Source organism: Haliotis rufescens, unplaced genomic scaffold, assembly GCF_023055435.1.
Source record: "Haliotis rufescens isolate VD_foot unplaced genomic scaffold, xgHalRufe1.0.p SCAF_2, whole genome shotgun sequence".
Lineage (NCBI taxonomy): Eukaryota > Metazoa > Mollusca > Gastropoda > Lepetellida > Haliotidae > Haliotis > Haliotis rufescens.
This window is the reverse complement of record NW_025963890.1, coordinates 37620606-37637660: the sequence shown is the minus strand read 5'-3', so window position 1 is coordinate 37637660 and position 17055 is coordinate 37620606. Positions and strand designations below refer to the sequence as shown.

The following is a 17055-nucleotide window of genomic DNA, read 5'->3' as shown; positions in this document are numbered from 1 at the left end:
GTCCGTGAGTGGGGTATTCACATTAAACTGTGGCATGGTATTTCAGAGGGGTAGCACTATATAATCGGCATTAGTCTGGACTAGTACAAGCAGCGACACACACAGATACGTGCATGCACATCGCTAAATAAGTGCAATAATCTTGGATGCGACGTTAAGCCCCATTTCACCTCATCACAAATCGTTTAATGATAACAATACCCGGTATTTGCTAATTGGAAGTGTACATAAAATCCTTATGTGCAAACTGAAGTCCAGAGACGACGCTTGATGGTTTGTATGCACTTCTAATAATAGGTGAGGTGAAATGGGGTTTAACGACGTCCAAGTGACGTGCATGCACGTGTGTGTGTGGCTGCTTGTACTAGTCCGGACTGATGCCGATTTATAGTGCTAGCCCACTGAGATACCATGCCGCAGTTTAACATGAATACCCCGCTCAGATACAGTATACTGACTCCGAGCCGATCAGTCCATGTTTTAGGCCCTTAATGCCGAGCGCCAGACAGGGTAACATCAAGTACCATCTTTTAACGCTTTTTGGTATGACGAGGCCGGGGATCGAACCTCGGGCCTTCCGCTCTCCGGGCGGACGCTCTACCACTAGACCACGGAGGCGGTCCCGTGCAAAGTGAGTGTAGTAGCATAACAAGTCATTATTGAGGGACCGACCATTTGAAATTCGGTGTCTGGGGTTTTGTATCGAGATTAGATACAGTTGCAAAACCAGATATCTATTTGTTTATGACTTTGAGCCTAAAAATTGTAATTTTCAATTTCATATAGATTTCTTTTCAGAAAGGAATTTGCAAATTGTAATTTATGTGGCCAGTAATTTCTTCTTCTTTTCAACAGTCTGAAGCATAATTAATTGTTTTCGAAAGTTTGAGTAAGCCTTCATGAGAGTAACCGTGCGTGGTCTGTGCGAGCTGTAGATAGTCGCAACAGAGAGTCTCATTGGGGACAGTCTCAGCAGTTTGGGTCTATAAAAGATATTGGTAACATGTCATCACATTACATAATGTCACGAGTACTACTTTCCTGCAGCTCGTCTTATTTGTAGGAATATTATGATAAGTGTCATAATTATTTAAGATAGGTATTCATTTAATTTGAGTCAACACGCGACATATAATGCCGTTTATTACAGACAGACAGACAGACAGTTTATTCAGTATGCAAAGCCATATGGCCCATAGTACAGTTCAGTTTTAACAGATACATAAAAATCAACGTGTTCTTAACATAGTATAATATATTCACCTGAGTCGAAATACATGTTTCAAATATATTGCTAAAGATTTGATAAGTTCTTCATTGGTCGAATTCAACAAATTGATCATCAATTGACTGTCTTTGTGTGTAATATCTAAATTAGGTATTATCGATAACGATACTCGAAAGACTTTGGAAAACGGAAGTGCACATAAAATCCCTCTGTGCAGAAGAAAGTCCTATGGCGTTTGGTTTATATGCATATTTAGTATCTACAATGAATAAACCATTTAATAAACACAACAAACACAACAAACACGCCCTAACGTATTGAACATGGGACTCTCTAAAGTTGGGTTATGATCAACTATTATTGTAAACAATAAAACCCCGTTAATCCGCGTTCCTCTAAAATAGCCCGAATTAACAACATTACTGACACTCTAAGCAGTGTATGACTTTGTCCCTGTGTTCAGACGATTGATACATTTCAGATAAATCAGTAGTGAGGCCACCATTCAAATGACGAAACAGTTTTGAGATGACCCCTGTTACCGGTCTTTCACACCTCGCATGTTTTGACCCGTACGCCATTTAAGTAAGTCTTTATTCTTTATCTAACAGCTCAATTTTTTATTAATTGTGAATTCGACTATGGGTGTTTATACGTAAACTAAGCATAAATTAGTTTACGTTTAAACACCCATAGTCCAATTCAGAAATTTCATTAAAGGACAAAATTACAATAATATTTTTAACAGTTATTGATGGTTTTTTACCAATAATGTAAATATTTAAGAAATAATTCCTGAACTTGTTTTTTACTAAACTACAGGACAAAAGAAAGCATATGATTGGATTTGGCAAAAATATTACAAACGTTACAAAACGTTACGAGGCTGAAACCGGTCGCCGAAACATTGCAAAATTAAGATCCAAAACACTATTATGGTACCCGTATCAGATACACCACCATCAAATAACCATTTCTTGTTTGCTTAATGTTTAGCCATTGTGAAACATGGGTGTACACTCTCTTTTGTCGGCAGTTTATTTTTTCAATTCTAGTTTCTTTCTATGTAGATGTGATAAGGCGTTCGTCCTGGTATTCACAATAGTAGTGTTTACTATCTCTGTGACTGATGCTTGAAACTTTGCCACGGACATCCTTTGACTGTACCCTGTTAAGCCATGGATAGCATATCACATTCCCGAGGTCAGCCAACGGTCATGTGGTCAGTCAAGCGTGACCTGGGGCGGACGACTGGTCCAGCCACTCGTTGTTGTTTTTTACAGATGGTGAATATACTGAGTGAGTGAGTGATTTGGGTTTAACGCCGCTTTGAACAGTATTCCAGCTATATCACGGCGTGTCAGCTTAATGTGGGAGCCGGAAGTGAAAATGGAGCTTAAGAGAGAACAAGAAAGGGAGTTTGAGAAAAAACAAGTAAGGGAGAAAAGGGAGTTTGAGAGAGAACAAGAAAGGGAGAAAAGGGAGTTTGAGAGAGAACAAGAAAGGGAGAAAAGGGAGTTTGAGACAGAACAAGAAAGGGAGAAAAGGGAGTTTGAGACAGAACAAGATGGGGGAGAAAAGGGAGTTTAAGAGAGAACAAGAAATGGAGTTTGAGAAAGAACAAAAAGGGAAAAAGAGGAGTTTAAGAGAGAACAATAAAGGGAGTAAAGGGAGTTTGAGAAAGAACAAGAATGGGGGAAAAGGGAGTTTGAGAAAGAATGTTTTTCACATGAATTGCGGCACCTTAGGTGATATAACTGAATGAGTGAATGTTGTTTTACGCCATGACCAACAGTAGTCCAGTCACATCACTGCATCCTTTAAATAATCGGCAAACCAGAGGTTGATTGCATGAACAGCGATTCACGTTACTGGGGTACGACACTGTTATCTTCATTTAAGTCCGACCCCCATAAACATTGGGAACGAGACAACATGACCTTTTCCAACACGAATTGTTTCTCCATTCAGGTGATGAGATGCGATTATAGGTTAACATTATTACTGTTGTTTTTTTTAATTTCGTATTGACAAAAAACACATTTACTGTAAAATATCTAAATATTAACATACGTTTTAATCACATTTATATATACTGTAAGCAGTAACGTTTTAGTTTTGAAAAAAAAATCAAATACTGCATATTAGAACCATTGTGAGTTTTATGTGTTATCTTGCTGGAGAATATATCGCATCTGATTTGAGCTAATCCTGTATTTATCAACAATGTATATATAATTGACGCTTAATTATGATATAAATGACTATCACATCATCATAATGTGTCAATTATATATACATTATCCTGCCTCCTTAAAGATGGTTGCCATTGTGACACAGATACTTATGTACGGACGTGTTCACCATCTGTATTTATTAAGCATATCTATATCGTAACGGGGGCGTTAGGGTAGCCTAGAGGTTAAAGCGTTCGCTCGTCACGCCGAAGACCCGGGTTCGATTCCCGACATGGGTACAATGTGTGAAGCTCATTTCAGGTGTCCCCCCGCCGTGATATTGCTGGAATATTGCTAAAAGCGGCGTAAAACCATACTCACTCGTAATGAACTATTCAGAAGATGAATCCAGATAGAATTAGGTGGAGTAGGGTGTGTTTTTAATATATTCAACTGTCTTGTGTAAAGTACGCTAATTTGAAAACATTATTTTAAAACAGTTGTAACTAACTTCAGTGGTGATAATGCATTCGGAAAACACTAATGATAGATAAAAAAAACAAAAACAGACCCAGTCAATTAAAATATATTCTAAAGACAGAAACAGCTTTCAGTATGATACTAGTATATAGAACAGTCATATGATTCGTTGATGCGATGTTATGTCACAGACATGATTATTTTTCCCCCAATGCTTGGTACAATTACCTCGCAAAGGTACCCTGAACATTGAATGCTCCGTACAAAGTGCTTATGTCTCCACACACCCAAATCACCACAACTCATCACACACACACACACACACACACACACACACACACACACACACACACGCCCCCCAACCTCACATGTCACCATGCAATGTCAGTGTTCTGTGGAACACAATACGCAAGTGGAGGCTTGTGTTCAGGCCGGAGGCTAGTGCGTCCATTGTGTGTCTATTGCATAAAACGACGCAAGTGTAGTTTCGCAATGCTTATACTTACTTATGCCTTGTTACCGATATTTTGTTACGGGAATTGTGTTTCATTAGATGGGATTAAATGACCCTTCTACCCGTGAATATACGTGAATATACGGGTAGAGAATAGGTCTCCAGCAACCCATGCTTGTAGTAAGAGGCGACTAATGATATCGGGTGGTCAGGCTCGCTGACTTGGTTGATGCAGGTCATTGTATCCCAATTGCGTGGATGGATGCTCATGATGTCAATCACTGGATTGTCTTGTCGAGACCCGATTATTAATAGACAGACGACACTGGATGAGAAATCTACGAGAAGATTCTCCTCCAGAAGGCAGCCACTCTCCTCAGCGCCTTCCTCAGAGGATGAACCTCTCGGTCCTCCACGAAGCTGTCGTCATCCTCGTCCTCGTAGACCCAGTAGTCACTGTTAGCGTGGTTACACAATTTTAATGCCTGTCATATAAGATAGTATATGATGTAGAATATGATCAAACTTGGAAATTGTAAAGCGCCATGGTGGCCATAATTTCTGTATAATTTCGTTAAAGAAATGTCACAAAAGCCAATCGCTATAACCTGTGTAGCGGTAGCAAGAACATAATTCGAGAGTATGCTACCGAAAGTTGTGTTACATTTCCATACTTTCAACCATAATAGCTTTGCATTACGTTGGGATGAAGACTATGTGATATATTGCCAGATTACGTTGCAGTGAGGCTGATGTGACGTTAAATATTAACTCACTTACTAAATTGCAGTTTATTAAATTGATATTCGTTAACATGTGGTTAATATTATCTGAAGTAGCTAAGGCAACGAATAAAACATACATATGTATCATCCTTGAACATCCTATGCTGAGTGCAATCCTATTTCCATATTAATAAATTCTTGTATCGTCCTCTTTGTTAGGAGTTTTCGGGGTTGTCCAAACTAGGTTTATTCAAATGGATTACAATTCTAGTTCATGAACTTGAATAATGTCACCTTGCGAATTTCAACCTAATCCTTCTTCAGCAAATGAGAGTCTTAGTAACTGCATCATAAGGTTATGTAGCCTATTTCAAAACATACAATCTTAATATTCACTTATGATCTTCCCTCTCAACCAGCTTATCTATGCTTACACTCAAAGGAGGGAGTGACATCTATTACTTTTCTGTGAAGCTATCTTCCGTACAGATATACTGAAGTTCATCTCGTTCTGTCACCTACGACCTTTGGCAACGCCACAGTTGAAACAAGGACACCGTGAATCACTAATGGTTTCGAAGCATACATGTGTCATTTTTCTTATCAGCTCCATTCGTTTTTCACATTTTTTTTCCGGGTTCAAGATATCGTTGAGTTGATTTTTAATATTGTTTTATGAGGCGTGCTTTTAATACATCTTACCTTGACATTTCAGATTTATCTTATTTATGAGCTGAGATCGTGTTTGAAATGTGCTTGTTTGTACTTATAGATTTGCTGCAGTGTACTTTATTTGTTGGATTACTATAATTAATGTCATGATTATTTAAGATAATTGTTTTGTTGTTTTTTTAAATTGAGTCCTTTCTTCGGAGCAATGATAACTGTACTGCCTTTTCTTATGGTTTAAGGACCGGCTCCGTGGTCTAGTGGTAGATTGTCTGCCCGGAGAGCAGAAGATCGGGGGTTTGATAGCCTGCCGCGCCATATAAAAATACCTTAAAATATGGTACTTGTTCTTACCCTGCCTGACGCTCGGCATTAAGGGAAAAAACAAGGACTGGTCCGCTCGGAGTCGGTATACTGTGTCTGAGTGGAGTATTCATACACACACACACTCACACGCACGCATGCACTCACACTCACGTACACGCACACGCACACACACACACACACACACAACACACACAAAACACACACACACACAAAACACACACACACACAAAACACACACAAAACACACACACACAAAACACACACACACACAAAACACACACACGCAAACACACGCATACGCACTGTTATACTCTCAGGAGCCAGGGGTGGTCGGGTAGCCTAATGGTTCAAGCGTTCGCTTGTCACGTGGAAGACCCGGGTTCGATTCCCGACATGGGTACATTGTGTGAAGCCCATTTCTGGTGTCCCCCGCCGTGATATTGCTGGAATATTGCTAAAAGCGGCGTAAAACCATACTCACTCACTCACTCACTCAGGAGCCAAGCTGCAGATCAACCCTACTGAGACCGGGAATTGCAAATAGGACCCTAGCACTGTCCTTTTTATGGTTAGTTGAATAAATTCGACTAGGCTGGCGGCTTGTACAATCTACGTACCCCGACTCGAATCGATTATTTACAGGTCATCGTGATTTACACAAACAATTAACAAAACAACATGTAATCGAAACAGAAGGCCTAGGGTATATATATCAATACCAATACCATATATATATATTGACAGTAATTGATGTTTGGTCAAATATTATGAATTTCAGCGTCTTACATTTCTTGGTGAGTGATCATGTGATGGACATAACCTCACCAACCAACAAATGTTCCGTTATGATATGTACCGTTGACATTCACTACTGCTACCTGTGGGGTTTATCACGTGGAGTCAACACGCAGAAACTATGTCAATGCCATCGAGACTGGCACACCAAGAAACACAAACATGCAGATATTACTCTGCACAGGGATATGTGTGACCTGGTTCATTTGCAAAAACAGTCACACTTATTATCACTCTACATGTAGTTTCCAAGTCACCCAGACCTTCCTCGAAGGATGAACTTTTTGAATCATGCAAATGACAGTCTTGAAAAGGTTCCTCTCTGTGATTGTGGCAAAGATCACGACGACTCAGAATCAGAATCATCGGTTCTCTGTGAGAAGCGCCATGGGAAGCTGAGTTCGTTTTTCCATCCTGACAAAAATAGTGACACCTTGGGGTCGTTGTTTCATGGTGACAAATCGCGTCGCAAAAGTCTTGAAGCGACTCATCTTCCCGTCTGCGGCCAATATTCCGACGATTTCAATCCAGTGTCATTGGACCACCATGACAAATATCATAGTAGGCTGAAGTCATTGTTTCATCATGACAAAGGGCGCCGAAAGAGTTATGCTTTTGAAAGGCTTCCATTGCGCGAGTGTGAACAACAGCATGACAAGGACAAGTCATTGTTCCACTGCGATAAAGAACATGGCTTGTTGAGGGCATTTTTTCACCACGACAAGGAAGATATGGAAAATGAAACCGATGGTGACGAAGAACCTGTCGAGTTTGAAGGATCTTTCTTCAACACATCGTCCACTGAAGAGAACTACATGGACAGTGACAATGATGACAAGGAAAATACAGCCGATATTAACCAAGAACCGCTTGAAGGAACTCTCATCGACATATCACTAACTGAATCGGAAGACCCAGGTGATCATAGTGACCAACAGGAGAACAATCTTGAGAAGGAAGATTCCACCAGTGATGATGAAGAAGGAGAGGTGGACACGTCAGCACCAAACAGCGTCGAGACCGACGATGAACAAATTAGCTCAACTGAAGAAAGCCAGGAGGCACTTGAATATGAAGAATGTGAGAAGATGAAAGAGTTTGCAGAAGGCAGTGAGAAGCACCAAGAGTCACCCAGTCCTAGTGTGAAGGACGTAGACAAGCAGAAGTCGGATAATGCTACGTCTCTTCTTTCTAGTGTCAAAACGTTTTACAAACAGAAGAAGTCCTCATTTGCTAGTGATAAGTCTAAAAGTCGCCACAAAGGAAAGATTTCTGTGTACAACAGTAACATGGAACTTGAGACACACGCAAAGCCAAAACCTCAAGGGGTTAAAAAACGTTTCAAACGGAAGAAGCCTGCGGTGAAAGTTGAAGAGAAAGTTGAGAAACCGGCGTACAATGAGGATGACCTTGAGAAGCAGATGACGGCTCTATTTGATGACGTCAAAATACGATACAACCTGATGGAACCATCAGGTGACAGCAAATCAAATAAAAAGAAGTCAAGTTTAAAAATAATAAAATTGCCCGAAAAGCACGTGGAACATGGACAGGATGATGACAAAGTCGACGTCTGTAAGGTGGATGTCCCGAAGCAAAAGAGCCACACAGATTCTGATGTGAGCTTTTCCAAACAGGGTTACGATCGGCCACTACCTTTAGTCCAAGGCAATGTCAATCAAGGAGAAGAGTTCAATGGAAAATTCCGAGCTATTTTGTTCAACACATTTGGCGGAAAGCAAAGGGGAATCCCAGGGCTTAAAAGTGCAACGTCCGTCATCCACGTGTACAGTGAGTCAGTTCTGGTGACAGACATGCTTGACAGCAAGGTCGTGTTGTATGACCGCAGTGGCCGTGTACGCCAGACGTTCATGGGTAAGGAACACTCCGAGCCGTGGGCAGCGGTGATGACGCCAGATGGACACGTCCTTGTGACGTTACGACGTGACGGTTGCTTTGCATTATGGCCTAAAGACGCTTCTTCCACGAAGATGTTTGGACACTCCGAACTGAAATGCCCCGCTGGGATTGCTGTGGACAAACAAAGGCGGATTATAGTTACCGATGAACGTGCCCACGATGTTTTCCTGTACGACAATTCAGGACGATTCCTTTTCAAATTAAGCGATCTCAAACAGACAACCTTCAAGCAACCCAGATATGTCTGTGTGTCTGCCTCCGGTCGCATAATCGTGTCTGATTCGGGAAACCACAGTGTGAAGGTATTTAATATGGATGGCGAGTTCCTCTTCCAGCTAGGTTCGTATGGATCCGGTGACGGAAAGCTGAAGTTCCCGTATGGCGTTTGCGTTGACCATGAGGAGCACATCATTGTCGCTGACCACTACAATGACCGCATAGTCATGTTCTCATCCGAGGGACATTTCATGCAAACATTGATCTCTCACCGACCTGGTATGATAAGACCCCAAGGAGTGTCAGTTCGGTGTGCGCATAACCGGACGTTGTACATCACCCATGGGGAATATCGTGCATCCGAAGTGATAGTTTTCAAACTGATTTCACATAAATCTGAACTTAGCGTTAGTATTGAACAGTTTGCTTGAACTGACTTAACGAACAGTTTGGTAACAGTTTGGTTGAACTGTTAGTTATGTGATCATATGTGAAAACCCACAAACTCCTTGAAAAGGAGTACTGATATTGCATTAGAATTATTATGTAAATGAAAATACGTTGTCAGTTATTTTACTCCTGAGATAATCATTTCTGGATTGTGTTGTTTTAAGTGTTATACTACTGCATTTTATCGGAGGCAGAATATATAGCTAACCTCAACAAAATGTAACAACATTTTGGACGTTGTATTGGTACAACCTAATTAACCATAATCAACCATTTGCTATCGCCAGTGTCTTCTTAAAATCCAATCTATTGAATTCTTTTAAAACTACCTTTAAATTACCTTAATGACCATTGTATAGACATTCAGACTATGTAATTAACGCAGTTACCACATTGTCACGGTCACGTGACACCTCCTCTAAAAACTCATTAGACACATCCAGACAGCAGCTGTAAAAACAAAGTTTACTTAATCTGACGTAGTTACCGCAATTACCATCGTGTCACGGTCACGGTCCTTTATAAGAACTCATTTGAGTAAATTACCTAATCTACCTAATCTTTCAACCAACCAAAATTGTAATTAAAGGACACAGTGTATGTTTTGGCCAATCAAGAGAATTCCGACGTTGATCAGTGGTGTTTCCAGTATTTTTTAGACTATAAAAAGTGGTCCGTGATTTCATATCAACACGTTGAACCTCACAATAAATACTGGAACATCTCTTTGACTGATCACTGACTCACGGAATTCTCCCTTCTAATTTAAGGTAAGCTCAAACTCTATTATTTATGTCAAATAATATGAAGATAGAAATGTATTATTTATGATGAATAGAAAGTGGCAAATATTATGTATTTTGTGTATTTCTAAATAATCTCTGTATGAATATTGTCGTGCATAATATCTCATTATTGAATATGAAAATGAATTAGATCTATTGTCATGAATAGTTGTGTATTTATTGCACTCATGTATGATTAATTATATGCTGATAGAGAACCAATACACATATTAGGTTCAACGGCAAACATCATTTATAAAGGATTTATATGACAACCTTTGAGGTATAAGTGAGATGTGATTTAAGTAATTGTATGAATGGTTCCTGAACGATTATTATCCAATGTTGTGTTGAAAGAATGAAGTATTATAAGTGTTATCATGTATACAAATTCTACCATATGAAACGCTAATAGCCCCATCAAAATAAAATGTGTATTTAAGATTATTGTTTTATTAATATATTATGTATAACACATTGAGCCTCACAATAAATAATGGAACATCTCTTTGACTGATCACTGACTCACGGAATTCTCCCTTCTAAGGATAAGAATACGTCTTGTTATCCCATAAGTAACGGGGTAACAGTACGTCTACAATTTCAAAATCGTTGTGTATTCCTGTGGAGAACTGAGTGTAAATAATAAGTGTTACTAAAGACATACCTGTAACAAATTCAATAGGAATACACAATTTAAATGTCTTTCATGATTCACTATCATTTCTTGTCAAAGTCGCTGTCAAATTAACATGATCAAATAATGCCCAACACATTCATTTATTATACGAGTGAGTGAGTATGGTTTAACGTCACTTTTAGCAATATTCCAGCAATATCACGACGGGGGACACCAGAAATGGGCTTCACACAATGTACCTATGTGGGGAATCGAACCCGGATCTTCGGCGTGACGTGTGAACGCTTTAACCACTAGGCTAACCCCACCGTCCCATTTATTATACGAACATGGATAGTATCAATTTTACAACATCACCTTGTTGCGAACACCTGGTATCATCACTATTTGAGAGTCATTCATAAACACATGCTCATGATATAGTCGGAGTGCACAATGGGCTTTGTGGCTTATATTTGTATTGAACTGTCTAAAATGTCTGACTGTTTTGAAAATTTACAAAGCTTTGAAAAAAGATCATTTCCTTGATCAGGGAAACATTTGTTATTTATGTAAACTTTCAAATGTACAAATGCCTTAGTGGGTTATGCATCGTGTCGTATGAGAAGATTCCGAATAGTGAGTGAGTGAGTGAGTTGGGTTTAACGCCGTCTTTAACAGTATTGCAGCCATATCGCGGCGTGTCAGCTTAATGAGGGAGGAAAGCCCGAAGTGATGCAGGCCTCAGACGTTTACCACTTCGGTGAAACCCACGAGCACGGGTATCGTGCTGACAAACCCTAGAAACATAATCGGGGCGAAAAGGGATTCGAACCTACAATCACAGGTTTCGGGCGTGCCCAAGGGACGCAACTCTGCACAGCAAATCGCGGCGCCTTAAACGACTGGGCCACCCGTGACCCCCAGACTGCGAATAGTTTCCACATGCTCATATTACCGGTGCTTAAACAAAATGATTTCCACCATCTGAAATATTTTAGGTTCATATAAAAAGAATTTCATAGATGCTGACACCTTTTCCATCAGTTCTCTTATAAGTTCATATGTTCACAGTGCAAGCATTTAACAAATTCAACCATGCTTAGAAAATGAGGTATTGGTTTGGGTATGTAACGGACAAATTTACCAATAAAGAATAATTTTCATCTGCATCTTACCACATCCTCTTAAGAAGCATTGTATCACACGTTATGCATCAAGAAGAGGCATCCTATACAATAACAAAACAATGGAGTGTAGATCTAAGGACATTTTCCTCGAAGCAATGCATCTGCATTATCGTAATCAGTTGGGTCACTGAATATTGGTCAAAGTGTTTATCCAGTAAACAAAGATATAGGCTGACTTGCATGGGTATGCATTTCCGCCATCTCAACTGGTGACGTTCTATGCTATGTTGCAAAAATGCAGTGGTTAATTCGGTCTTCAAGCAAACTAGCATATACAAGAAGTCTACCGGATGAATAATGCACACATGTGTAACATCTGGCTAATTGTAACTTGTATCAATGTAATGAAGTTGTGCAACACACGAACAGATGACAATTAGAAATTAAAACCTAAAACAATATAACAGTACAATACTTTTCAAAAAGGCCCACTCAATGGTTTTCAAAAATCCAATAGACTTGACGAGAGCAATAATAGACATTGAATACCCCAACAAAGTGTAACTATTCAATGTTAATAATAACATGTGACTCCAACTCACTTCTAAATTGTCTGAAGAACCCGATGAAGTGATTAAACTGATGACCTAATGCATAGTAGTGTTTTGTTTAGACAGACCCTCAGCGATATAAGGTTAATGAGGTCATATGAGCCGTGATGAAAGAAATTATTAATCTATCAAAATACCTCTCGAAGGTATTATCTCTTACAAGAACAGTAGAATCTTAACTCCAGCCATCTTGTATCATATCTTGTATTTATAAATTCTGTATTTCATCATTGTGCATTAATTAATTTTTCATTTGTCTTTGTATACAACATATGATTATCTTGGTTTAGTATCGGTAACATGAGCATTTAAATACTATTCAAATACGATACCCTTCTTGATATCCGGAATGATACATAGCTTTCTTAGGCATGAAAACATTTGAAAATTAAAAAACATGTTTCCCCACCTAAGGAAATGTCCATATTTCAAACCGAGTAAACTGAGAAAGGACATTCCAGCACCTATTACAATAAAAAGAAATGCATAGGAAATACTCTATGATCAAGTATTTACTGCGGTATCAACTATTGAATTTATGCTTGGAAATGTCTGCAAATCCGGTCATAGCATTCATGACAATGGTGCTTGTGCATACGACAATACACGATGTTCATATGTTTCAAAGGTATAGCTTCATATGAAATTAATGCCCAAAGTTAGTTCATATCGGGACACTAACGTAAATCCGACCATAGCATACATTTTCTACTGTATTTGCGTTTGTTTCAATGGCGTAATATCCGGAATATTCGTGGCGTCAGAACGCTATGGACTGTCATTCAAGCAGCAATTAATACTCGAAGAATTTTTGGTATTTGTTTCAAAAATAAATATGCGAGTCTCGTTAGCTCAGCTCAGTGCAGGTTATTATGATTTAAATATGTATAAAGGCATATTTCAAAAGTCTAACAAAGCCTGTCCAATATGTTGCCTTAATGTTGCAGAAAATGAATATAATTTTATAACCTATTGTATTGACCATACATCATGCATTGTTAGTTAGAAGAAACACGCATACCTTGTAAATAGGTTGAAATGTTGGCATATGGCCTCTCAGTTTGCCATAAATCAGCATTTGGTGCCGTCCTTGTGAGAGCGATACTTAATGTAGAAGCAGTCCGTCTGTGATCGCTTCATTTTCTTGAGGGGTGTTGATTATTTTTCCACGCCGAAGACCCGGGTTCGATTTCCGATATGGGTACAATGTGTGAAGCCCATTTCTGGTGTCCCCCGCCGTGATATTTCTGGAATATTGCTAAAAGCGGCGTAAAACCATACTCACACACTCGATTAATTTTCACAAGTATCTGTTTTTTTATTTGACGAAAGTAAGTATTTGACATATATACAATGGCTGATTTGTTTACATGCTTTTATTGATAATTTCTTAATTAACAACCAATTATTGTCATCAACTAAAGACACATCACAAAGCGTACTTTTGTCATGTGATCATGACAGAATGGTCTAAATTTTAGGTTGGTTATGAGTGATTTGATACCTCTTAGTTGTAATTTGAAACCTCACACCAATATTACGGAACACCAAGTAAACACCAAGCAAATAAGCAAACTTATTGCAAAACGAATGAAACCATCATTAAATTCCTGTGTCGTCAACAAATATACGTACCTGGTAGCGGTGACTACTCAATGCTCAGTTGACACATATATTTCAACACATCGTCACATTTACTTCGACCGTATTGTTTTACGTTGAACACGTGTGTCAATGGCTGATTTCACGTGGTCACTTCTGATCTGATCATGTTGTGAGTCCCATTTCCCATTTTCCTTCAACGTAAAGTGTATGGCATTAATATAACATCATGGACCGCTTATAAAGAGCTACACTCCACTCTGAGCATGGCCATGGCGTCATCACCCGCTCAACGGAGAAATGTCCATTCGTTGCATGCTCAGCTACCCAGGGAGCTGGCGGGTTTGACATTCACATTGCCATCTCACCATACTGCTGCTTAGAGTCAAGTGACATATTTCGTCATTTGCCTATAGAGGCTTCCCATTTTTTATTGCCTCTGCTTCAGTGCGGGCCAGGACAAAACACCTCGACACGTTAGAGTCAAGTTGGGGCCGGAATCTATCCCCAGACATTCTGGGAAAGGTTGATGGACAGGTTTTACACTAAAATATCGTTAACTGGACATGCTGGTTGCTCTGGCTGAGTCACAAACATGTATGTCTTCACACGCTGACTGAAAAACTAACAGAAGGATCATCAACTGTAAATGTAATAACTATGTATATTGGCTATAATGTGAGGATAAGTGTTACTGGTCTACTTAATATGTAATAACTACGTGTAGTGTCAACTGTCTGAGGATATGTGTAACAGTTACTGGTCAGCTGAGTATGTTATAACTATGTGTATAGATGTTACAGGACGACTGAATATGTTATAACTATGTGTATGATATATGAGGATAGATGTTACTGGACGACTGAATATGTTATAACTATGTGTATAGATGTTACTGGACGACTGAATATGTTATAACTATGTGTATGGTATATGAGGATAGATGTTACTGGACGACTGAATACGTTATAACTATGTGTATGGTATATGAGGATAGATGTTACTGGACGACTGAATATGTTATAACTATGTGTATGGTATATGAGGATAGATGTTACTGGACGACTGAATATGTTATAACTATGTGTATGGTATATGAGGATAGATGTTACTGGTCAACTGAATATGTTATAACTATGTGTATGGTATATGAGGATAGATGTTACTGGACGACTGAATATGTTATAACTATGTGTATGGTATATGAGGATAGATGTTACTGGACGACTGAATATGTTATAACTATGTGTATAGATGTTACTGGACGACTGAATATGTTATAACTATGTGTATGGTATATGAGGATAGATGTTACAGGACGACTGAATATGTTATAACTATGTGTATGGTATATGAGGAGAGATGTTACTGGTCAACTGAATATGTTATAACTATGTGTATGGTATATGAGGATAGATGTTACTGGACGACTGAATATGTTGTAAATATGTGTATGGTATATGAGGATAGATGTTACTGGTCAACTGAATATGTTATAACTATGTGTATGGTGTACTGTCTGAGGATATGTGCAACAGTTATTGGTCAACTGAATATGTTATAACTACTTTAGATATGCGTTACTGGTCAACCGAATCTGTAATACTAGTGCATACTGAATGTTATCGGAGGGTAGGTCTGAAACAGCTACATCTAAGGTACCTGAAAACCAGCCTCTGGCTAACCGTGAGACCTTCAACAAAAGACTGATACCAGGGGTCAAGTGGTCTTCCGACTGGAACCAATCGGATTACCCGAGGTCAACAGCCAAGTAATTTTCCATCAGCATCTGCAATTGATGTGGTCATCTCAGGAGATAACTGAAACAGTGCTTCTCGGACATATGATATCTGTCAACATATAATGATCGATGAAAACTAAAATGACTGTATTCAGGATTGTGGTACATAATGCTCCTGTTCTGAATCCCTTAAACCGATCACCAACAACTAAATGCTTGTCCATCCCATGAGAGTCAAGACAACTAAGGGTCTCCCAGTGAGTTAGTGAGTGAGTGGTTTGGTCGGATGAAGGGAAGTGTGTGTGTGTTTGTGCATGTGTGTTCTTGTGTGTATGTGTGTGTGTATGCGTGTCCGCGTGTGTGTCAGTGTGTGTGGTTTGTGCATGTGTGTTTATTTGTGTGTGCTTGTTTTGTGTTTTGTTTGAGTGGGTGAGTTGGTAGAAATGCGGATGGAAGGGCGGCAGTACTGATGTGTGATTGAATGTGAGTAACCGGGTGAGTGAAGATAATAACTCCAATACTTTAATCGTAGTGCTAAGATCGCTTTGTGGAAAAAGGGTCTTTGGATGCTAATGTAGACATGCGTATGACTTACAGAGAGAGGTGTTCATCCGGGTAGAGAATAGGTCTCCAGCAACCCACACTTGCCACATACAAGAAGCGACTTGCCGTAAGAGGCGACTAACGGGATCGGGTCGTCAGACTCGCTGACTTTGTTAATGCATGTCATCGTATCCCAATTGCGTAGATCGATGCTCATGATGTCAGTCACTTGATTGTCTGGTTCGGGGCCCCGTTCCACAAACGCTTAGCGCTGACGTGAGCGGAATTCCCATATTTTAACATAGGCCTACGATAATCGTAGCGCTAAGATCGCTTTGTGGAACGGGAGCTGACCAGATTGTTTACAGACTGCCGTCATATATCTGGAATATGCGGCCCTAAACAACAAAAAAGCAAATCTACAAGGGTAACTTGTTTATGACAAAGAAGACTATCCCAGAAAGCTACACAATAGTGTTAATTCAAAAGAACCATTAGGTTTTAATGTACACTGGCAGGAAAACGATATCTCGGCGTGTGTGTTGTGTTACAGATACAGTAAGACTGCTTGTCAAAGGCAATG

At 39.4% G+C, this 17055-nt stretch overlaps 2 protein-coding genes across 2 annotated transcripts in view; one reads left to right on the top strand and one right to left on the bottom strand.

The window, feature by feature from the left end:
* The window catches only part of LOC124111764 (hydroxymethylglutaryl-CoA synthase 1-like), a 54739-nt gene extending 40304 nt beyond the window's left edge, over positions 1 to 14435 (bottom strand). Inside the window, exon 1 of the mRNA XM_046471567.2 lies at positions 14222 to 14435. The gene's annotated coding sequence lies outside the window, so the exon portion shown is untranslated. The remainder of the gene's footprint in view (positions 1 to 14221) is intronic.
* On the top strand, positions 7075 to 9972 carry LOC124111763 (probable serine/threonine-protein kinase kinX). Its single transcript, XM_046471565.2, has one exon. The coding sequence runs from the start codon at positions 7131 to 7133 to the stop codon at positions 9420 to 9422; it is 2292 nt and encodes a 763-aa protein (XP_046327521.2). The 5' UTR covers positions 7075 to 7130; the 3' UTR covers positions 9423 to 9972.
* Positions 14436 to 17055: the final 2620 nt, after the last annotated feature.